The sequence below is a fragment of the Chenopodium album genome, chromosome 16 (assembly GCF_948465745.1).
Source record: "Chenopodium album chromosome 16, dcCheAlbu1.1, whole genome shotgun sequence".
NCBI lineage: Eukaryota > Viridiplantae > Streptophyta > Magnoliopsida > Caryophyllales > Amaranthaceae > Chenopodium > Chenopodium album.
The window spans coordinates 40228335-40237591 of record NC_137849.1 but is presented as its reverse complement, the minus strand read 5'-3'; the positions used below and the strand labels follow the sequence as shown (position 1 = coordinate 40237591).

Sequence of the window (9257 nt, the reverse complement as noted above, 5' to 3'; positions counted from 1 at the left end):
AACCTACTGACGAGATTTAAAATCGACTCAAATAAATCACGATTTAGATTAAATTTTGTATGAAATTAATAATTTAATATAACTCAAATGTGAAATAGACCCGACTCGATCTCATCAAACTGAACCGAAAGATCCGAATTGACATCTCTAATTTGCTTCGTTTTAGGATTAGCCAAACTTGTACTTTTTTTTTGAACCAAGATATTGACGGTCAAGGGTAGAGGTTTCAATTTGATGTTTGGATCGGGTCTGATGAGGTTGGGTTGGATCAATTTTTAAACTTGAGTCATGTTAAATTATTATGTTCACGCAAGTCGAAATCTGAATCGAATATTTTTTGGGTCAGTTTCGGATTGGGTCGGGTGTGATTTTGACAGCTCCCTCAAGAGTCAAGAACCAGCTTTGCTCTCAACTTCTCAGACTATCTCCCATTCTCTCCTCATTTCCCCGCCAACACTAAACCATTGCAATTTGCAAATATCAACCAAATAACCGAAATTTCTCACGTGATTGAAAACCCTTTAATTCTTTCAATGATGTTTCCAAGTAGTATAAATTTCGCTGCAACAATTTGTCCAATTTCACAAAAATTTCTTCCATCTTTTTCTTTGATATTAATGTTGCCAATTTCATTAAAATTCCTTCTATTCAATCATCAAACATCAATTTTCCTTCAATTCAGTCATCAAAATGGCTATTCAAAGTTTACAAAAGATCCACTGTGAATCTATACCAATTTCTTCTGGTTCTGATGGTCCAAGAAATGCTCTTTTCTTTTGTGGGTTAGTTTACATAATCTCAATTTCTTTGTTTTTGAACAATTTTGATCAGTTTATTATATAATGTATGCTGTATTTTTTAGTGAATTTGATTAAATATTGTGTTATATAGTTAAAGAACTTGAGTTCTAACTTCTGAAAGTTTTGGGAGTTAGGGTATTTGAACAATTTTGATTATTTTATTTGCGTTTATTATAGTAATGTATGCTGCAATTTTCGATTAAATTCTGTTTTATATGCTTCAAGAATTTGAGTTGTAACTTCTGAAGTTTTTGGAATTAAGGTATTTGAATTGTAGTTCAACTTTCTGTTTTATGGAGTACTGTGATTGAATTAACAATGTACTACTTCCATTTTCATGAATTAGCAATAGAAACCGTAGAGAACTCAAGAAGTGTTGTTATCTTTTACTTTTTTTTGTGATGTGTGAGGTCGAGAGTAAGAGATTTATTAAATATTCCGTGTAACATACGAATTAATAAAGTAGGTACGAAGCAGTAACTATTCAAGAAAATGGAGGTAGTAATTTTTCTGAATTCCTCAAAGATTTATTAAACATGAAGGAAAATAAATTAAATGTGTACTCTATTGTCCCTCCATCCATCTAACAGGTCATTTTAAGTGCTTGATCGAGTTCCTTAAGTTGAATTATGAAGTGGGATAAAAGGGAATATTACTTTCTTAAAAGTATGAAACTATACAAAATCAATCTTTATTGTATATACAAGTAGGATATAATCATTCATATGAATTTTGGACAGTTTTATTTATTTATTTATTTATTTTTTTAATAGGAATACGAAGTATGTGATTGTGAATATTATATGAATGGGCAAAAAATTAACTGCCCTTTGTTTCATCTTTTAGTTGGGCTAGTTTTCAAATTTTCTTTATTCCCTCCATCTTGTTTTATTCTGAAATTTGATTGCTATTGTCACTAAAGCTGCAATTTAAATACACAGGCTTCCAGGACAAGGTACTGATACTGTTAACCATGCTGACATACCTTATTGTTCTATACACAGCAATGACGTAGCAACTGTGCAGTGTATAGAATGTGTAAATCATGGACTGTCTGTCGAACACAGTTATCATTGCTCAAAAAAGTGTTTCCTAGATGCATGGAAGAATCATAATTTGCGTCATCGTAATGCTAATGTTAGCAATTCTTGTAACAAGAAGGATTCTAAAGCGCAGGGAACTCTTAATAGATGTAATTCTTGGCCACCCGGAGATATGGTGTCATGGTTTGATGAAAAGATAGAAGTGGTTGTACCAACTGGAAGGATGTGGGTTAACAAGGGGGGCCCTTCAAATGCTTTAATACCATTAGCTGATGGTGTTGGCTTTAGTTTTAAGCTCCAATCTTCTAGCCCGCACCATTTACAAGCTGCAGTGTGTGCAGAAGAGACCTTTGTGAAAGACCCCACCATTCAGAGGCTAAATTTGCCTTCTCGCTCTCTTATTTGGCTACCAGATTCACTGAATACTGAGAAGCATGGCCTGACTGAAAAGGTTTCTAAAGTTGGCAATTTTACTGTTCTAACTTATAATATTTTGTCCCACGTTTGTGTTAGTATGGACAAATATTTTTACTGTCCTGAATGGGCTCTAACATGGGAATACCGCCGGAAAAATCTGCTTCATGAATTGATACAATATGATGCAGATATTATGTGCCTTCAAGAGGTAATAGCTCATGGATTTTCATGGACATTTGTCATCCTTCTTGTTTATGCTTGATATATACCTTACCCTATTAGTCGTAGTGCAAAATTTGTCATTTATGAAGTGAATAATTGCCACGTTGAATTTATTTATTTATTTATTTATTTTTAATATCTTAAATTAAGACCATTTAATGTTATTTTGTTAGCTGACCCCAAATTCTTTTGGTTCCTGCTAGTTGACTCCAATTCCTTTTGGGAGTAAGGCTTTGTTGTTGTTTATGGTATATATTGTGTGTCTGGCAGGTTCAGAGCGATCACTTTGAGGATTTCTTCAAGCCAGAGCTAGAGAAAGTTGGCTATTCTGTTGCCTACAAGGAAAAGACTACAGGGGTATATTTCCAATTTTGTTGTTTTTTCTTCTTTGCATGCTAAAGACTCTATTCTTGTCTGCTTCTGGCTGGCGACATGAGAAAATAATTGGACCACTCTTACTCTTGTGTGCAACTATTCATTCCTCAGTTTGAATGAGAATGTGTCTAGGTTTTGGGGAAGATAGATGAATCAACTGGTCAATAATATCTTCTTATGCTATTCTCATGTCTTTTATTTTACGTATGTTACCCAGATATACACGCGTACGTTGGGTAGTGGTTATACATTTGATGGATGTGCCACGTTTTATCGCAATGACATATTTAAGGAGGCTAAATCATATCAGGTAACGTAAAGATGCTCCAGGGGTTTTTGTTGATTTATAAGGATGTTTATACATTTTTTTAATATGATCTTTTTCCCTTGGTTATAGCTTGAATTTAGTCAATCTGCATTATTGCTGATCGACAAACTAGAACCGGGTTTGAGGGAAGATGCTGTTAAGCGTCTGATAAAGGTCTGTATTCGTATTTTGTTTGCTCATTAAATTGTGTGGAGCTGGATTTTTTTTCCTCGTAATCATTGTTTCTTTTTGAATTTTTCTTTGGCAGGGCAATGTAGCTCTTGTTGTCATATTGGAGGTGGTGGACCATTTTTCTAAGAGTGCTGCATCTTCTTCTAGACTCTGTGCTGCATCTGCTAAGACTGCTGCATCTTCTTCTAGACTCTGTGTGGTGCTGTTTAAATTTCTATTACTCATTGATTGTGTTAGATACTGTTTGATTACTGGATGCCCAATGTAGGTTAATGATCATGTTTCCAACTGATTACTTTCTTAAAATGCAGGTTAATACTCACATATTTGCTGATGTGAATTTCGCTGACGTGAAGTTGCTCCAGGTAGATTTAGATTTTGGCATTATATCTATATTTTGATGTTGGCATTATATCTATATTTTGATTCAAGGGATCTTTTTGTATGCAAAGGTTTCTGATCTTGTCAATGCAATAGAATTGAGCCAAAAGACTATTGACCCAAGAATGCCTCTCTTTATCTGTGGGGATATGAACTCTATTCCTGGAAGGTGAGCCACCTAAATTCAGCATGAGGACTAGATTTTGAATTTTGCTGACATAGATTTCATGGTGTATACTGGGCTTTCTTGTTTGTATATTAGTCTTAGCTGACAATACTTGTTGATATATCTAATGGTGCCCATTCCAGCAGTTGTTAAGTTTGTTCATGGAGAATATATAGTCTTGAATCTCATGCTGAACTACTAATAATTTGATCCATGCTTTTAACAATCTAACATCTTCTGCACTATATCTTATTTTCCACTGTGCTTAAAAAATGTTTGTATGATACTACTAGTCTGCCACTACTCCCTGATTATGTGACAGTTATGAGTTGCTGTACATAAGTGGGTATTTACTGAACTTCTTTCTTCCAGTTTTGAAGTGGATTGTTATTAAATCTCTTCCTTGCAAGCCTATATAATTGCCCTTCCTGCTATCTTTGATGAGTTAATTGGCAGAAGTAATTGGGATTTGGGAGTTGTGATGGGACCTTTATGATTTTTGGTAGCTTTTAAAAGACTGCATAGGCTTTAAGTCCGACAAGAAGAAAAAGGGCTTAGTTACAGTGATTGTTTGTGAATCGTTACTGCTCTACATTTAGCAAAAGATAGACAGGATAATTAGCTTCTTTTGGGTGCTTGGCTCATTGGCAGTATATAGTGTAAATGGGAGTGAATTTTAAAGTTAGCTGAGGATAGGCACCTTGAATCAAACACGGGACCATTAAAAAAGTGAAAGAAAAATTCAAAAATTTACATGTGAATAAGCGTTCTCAGCAAATCTTAGCAAATATAGCTTGTTACCATGCTCTTATTACAGTTATAATCAAATTGAATAGAAGAAGTTCTATTTAGAATCAATTTATATCAGTCATGAGTTTATAGCTTCCCATGATCTGTTTCTCAGGAAAATATCTGTTTTTGCAGTGATCCTTACGTTCTGCTCACAAAGCATGAGGTGAATGTTGCATGTACACAGGCACTAGATCAACTATGTATATTTCAGCATCTCAAACTTCAACATTCCATGAAATTGGTAACTTCATATTCGAAATTCTTACATCTTTTTATGACTTTTGACGTAATACTTAATTCTTGTATGGACAACATTTGTGTAGTACTCCGTAGTTGTGAATTGTGATGCTTCTGATGGTAGTATGGTACTGATTAGCTGTTGCATTTCTCTTCTATCCCAAATATTTCTCTCCTGTGATTATACTGTTAGTCGGTACTTCATTGCAGGCAAGTGCATATGTGTCAGCATTTTCCAAGTATCTCAATGATACCAAAGGACAAAGGATGAAAATGAAGCATTCGGAAACAGGGGAACCTTTTTTCACCAATTTGTCACGTGCTTCTACCTGTTTGTCACCCTTTTGTGGTACTTTGGATTATATCTTTTACACAGGTATTGTTTCAAATTATGCCTTTGTCACATTGTTCGCCAAGATCTACCTTTCTATGTTTTCCCCTTCTCGCTTTTTACAGTCATGTTAGTCATCTTTTCTTGATACTTGGAAGGGATAAGGTTAGTGTAATTCCTAATATCCCAGACCCTGCCAATCTTCCATGGAGGAGCCTTATCCAATGGGTTGATGATATAGATTGTAATCATATTCTACATTGTAGGTTTCTCAACTTCGAATCAGCTTTCTTATAAAGATCACCTTTCTTTAGACTGCACGTGACATATTGGAGTAGAAAATCATAAGTCTGTACCTGAGGAATTCTACTGGAATGAGCTTTTCTATTGCTTGGAACTCTGACTCGTATGGGTTGTTGCTATGTGGTTATGTTGATTGGTAGTTGCTAATCAAAGAATTTCCTGCTGAATGATTTGTTTGACCTGTATGTTTGTTCACTAGTTATTCATTGATTTTAAAACTCGCTCTATCATAGGCACGTCATGTGCTAACCTAGCTACTCTTTTCTTTTTTCTTTTAGCAGTTCAGGTCCATATTTATGTAAATTTTATATCGTTAAGTCATGTTTTAAAGTGTAATTAATTGCCATTGCTGTCTGATTTATTCATCAAGCTGTATTTACTTATGCTTTAAAAAATAGTTTCAATTCTAATTTTGATTGTTTATACAGTGGATAGCTTGGAAATTGAAGGCCTCTTGGAGCCCCCTGACTTTGAGAGTGTGGGTAGATCTCTTCCCTCCCCTTTGTGGTCATCAGACCATGTTGCACTCATGGGAAGTTTTAGAATTACAAGACCGTTTCTTGGGTGAAATCGCAAGGTTCATATGATGGTATGTCTAGAAATATTATATACCTCCTGGTTCATAAATTTGCACTAAAACATCTAGTAAAGATCTCATCATGGAAGTTGTGTTATGAATGTATTATTATTACATGTGTTTCAATATTGAAGGCTTTTGTAGTGCTCTCCACTAGCCTAGTGATGGACTTGTGATCTTGGAACATTGGCGATATCCTAGATAAGCCACATAATAATCTTAAATCTGTGATGTTTCCCAATTGCCTGACTGTGAAAGTGATCTCTGATTATTAGAGGTTACATAAGTAGAATTCAGAGAGAGGAAGAATTAAAGTATGATGACATGTATTTAGCAAGAACATTAGCAAGTAAGTGCATTGACATGTTATAAAGGGGAATCAAGAAAGGAAGTAAGGGTGAAATTTGTGAGGAAAAAATAATTTCAGTCAAAAGGCTATTTCAGTTAATAATGTTAAGTGCTGCTGTGAGGTGATATAACCATTTGCTGTATTATCTTCATTTTCCGGGCTTTCTTGTTGGATTTGAAAATTTTATATATCTTGAAGCCAATTCGAGCAATTCACAAATGAGTGCTCAAGTCCATTAGGTTTCATTAAAAAAAAAAAAAAAGTCCATTAGGTGATGTATTGTTGATACCTTTACATGTCACATGATAAGGTTATAGGATTGTCATAATACGAAGTATAATTTATGATCTAGATAATACCACATAAAACCCCCTCTTTAGTTATGTATTTATATTATTGAATAGTTTCTATCAAATTAATATCTTCATAATATTTATTTGGAGAGCCATGTTTTGATTTAGTATGAGAAATTTTGAAAGATTTTATTTTTATATAAATATAGTTGGAATGAATCACTCAGTTGTTAGTTTGATGTTTTGGTGGACCTTTAGCTATGAAAACATGGACTAAATTTATTAATAATTGAATATGAAGTATAGTAGATTTATATGCCAATTTAGTCAAAGATGTTGGGATGAGAATAAATTTTATCCTTTAAATAGGCATTTTCTTCTCTGGTTGTTCAAGACATTACCTTATGCAATTATTTTTAACTCAAGAGTGATATTTTTTAGCAGTATTTTATGTACTTTTACCTGAATTTGATGCATTGTATTTCTGTTTGAAAAAGTCTTGATTTTGAAAATCTAAGTAGTTAATTCTTCCTCAATCAGCCATGATTTTGTTGAGAACATATAGTGCATAACCTATAGCCTTTGTGGTTGTGCTTGAGGCCTGGATCTTGGGAATTACTCGAGAACATATAGTGCATAACTTATAGACATTACGTTATAACAGTTAGTTGATGTAGACGAGCTTTGACTCCAAATCTTATTACTCGAGCATTTTACTTATAGAGACCACTTCAAGCAAGTTAAATGGATTATGGTAATTAGAACATGAAGGAAAATGGTGGAAGTTAGAAGTCCTATTTTATCCAAAGAAGGATCGGCATTTACGGAAAAACGTGCATATCCTTGATGCCTTGATTGTTGAGACATAAATGCACGAGTAGCTTGATATAAGTTTTTGCAGAAAATACTGATGAGCATTAGTATTCCAAACAAGCAAAGTGTTAGAGGTCATTAAATTGAATAACTAGTCTGGAGTCTGGGCTTTAAATGAAAACCTTGTCTGCGTATCCAATAGTAAATGAACTTCCCTCCTACCTGGTAGTGACCCAGCCTTTATTTGTGGGTAGCTCTCCTTATCTATTTTTTTTTTTTTCTTTCTTTTTTTAAGTGACAAGTGGGAATTAAAATTGAATCTATGACTATATTTATTCAATTAAGCTTATCATCTCTTTCCTGTCCCATTTAGATATTAATAATTTATTTAATTTGCATGATGCACGCAATTGTCGCAATCTCTATCTCTTTGTGGCTTAGTCTCGTATTCTCGTGCAAAACATTATATTGCTATATTATACTTCATGATACTTCCTTCATTCACTTTTAGTTGCAACAATATGACCAAAAACCCGTAACATTAAAATTCCATGTAATGCACAGTTGTACATATTTTTGACAATATTATTACAAAATGGAGTATAAATTATATAAAGGTACTCCCGCCGTTCCTTAATTCCTTTATTAGATGTCTATTTCTAACATTTATTACTGTTTGTAGCAAAAAGTGAACTGAGGAAGTATTGAGGCTTTGGTTGTTATGTTATACTATACGAAGTATGAGGCATGACTACAGGAGTGCATGCCCTCTCAAAAAAATATGTATACTTCATGTTTTCCATATTCCTATTGGAAATCTCAGTGTTCAAAAATAAGTTTTGACGACTATTATCTCTTGTTTTATTTTGGGACAATTTTTACTGAAGATACTTACGGGAAAGTACTTTTGATGATAAAATGCTAATAGTACTAATCTTCTATATTGACAGGGATGCTTTGTTTGGCATGGCTTTAAGGCTAGCAAATGGAGTTCTGGACTAGTTGCGATTGTTTGGCGTTAGCTAATGGGAGTGTCTTTGCTCAAACACCATCCTATTGACTTAGACTTGCATGATGCTGTACAACAGTTCAAACCCTAACTTCAACTTCATTATTAGTCATTGAGCTGATGAACACCCTGCCACTTTGTAAAACTCTGTTCAAATATCTAATACTTCGGAATAGCAAGTGAAAGATCCAACCTCAGACTTTTCGTAAGCTATTCGATTTAAGATCAGATAACTTCAGCATATGATTATTTGTTGTTATCAGCAAGATCATTTTAGGCTTGTGCATTTGTTGTGTTTACAGTGCTCTTATTCAATTGTTGAAGCCTTTATTTTTCTATTAGTCATGTTTGTTTTACTTGTTAAGGGCTTAAGGCTAGGTTGTCTTGTAGGCTTTTGAGTTTTGAAGACTAGTGTAGAACCCTCCATCACAAATAGACCTCCCCAGCACCTGAATTAGTGTCTAATTCGGCTAGGACTCATGCTACACAATTTCCCTGGTTTTAATTATTGTTAGGGAATGCTAAGTGGTTTTTTTGTTTAGATGTAGGAAGTAATATTGTTGTCACATTTGCAATTTATAGGAGTTCTAGCTACTTCCTTTAAAGAGTAGAAAACTACGAGTAAGTTTTACTGTAATTACCTAGAGGCG

General features: G+C 34.1%; 1 protein-coding gene across 1 annotated transcript; it reads left to right on the top strand.

Annotated features, from left to right (window-relative positions):
• Positions 1-451: 451 nt before the first annotated feature.
• On the top strand, positions 452-8804 carry LOC145585299 (carbon catabolite repressor protein 4 homolog 1-like). Its single transcript, XM_081642012.1, has 12 exons — positions 452-782; positions 1742-2468; positions 2753-2839; positions 3075-3167; positions 3255-3338; positions 3433-3513; positions 3668-3721; positions 3809-3906; positions 4828-4936; positions 5143-5308; positions 5995-6155; positions 8549-8804. Exons 1-11 carry the CDS (start codon positions 691-693, stop codon positions 6132-6134), a joined length of 1731 nt encoding a protein of 576 aa, XP_081498138.1. The 5' UTR covers positions 452-690; the 3' UTR covers positions 6135-6155; positions 8549-8804.
• The last annotated feature ends 453 nt before the right edge of the window (positions 8805-9257 follow it).

Bases quoted from the DNA above. Each gene is read 5' to 3' on its own strand.
- LOC145585299 (XM_081642012.1), top strand. From the start codon at position 691: ATGGCTATTCAAAGTTTACAAAAGATCCACTGTGAATCTATACCAATT. The intron at 2,840-3,074 runs GTATATTTCCAA...TATGTTACCCAG, and splicing joins ACAAGGAAAAGACTACAGGG to ATATACACGCGTACGTTGGG. The intron at 3,722-3,808 runs GTAGATTTAGAT...TTGTATGCAAAG, and splicing joins CTGACGTGAAGTTGCTCCAG to GTTTCTGATCTTGTCAATGC.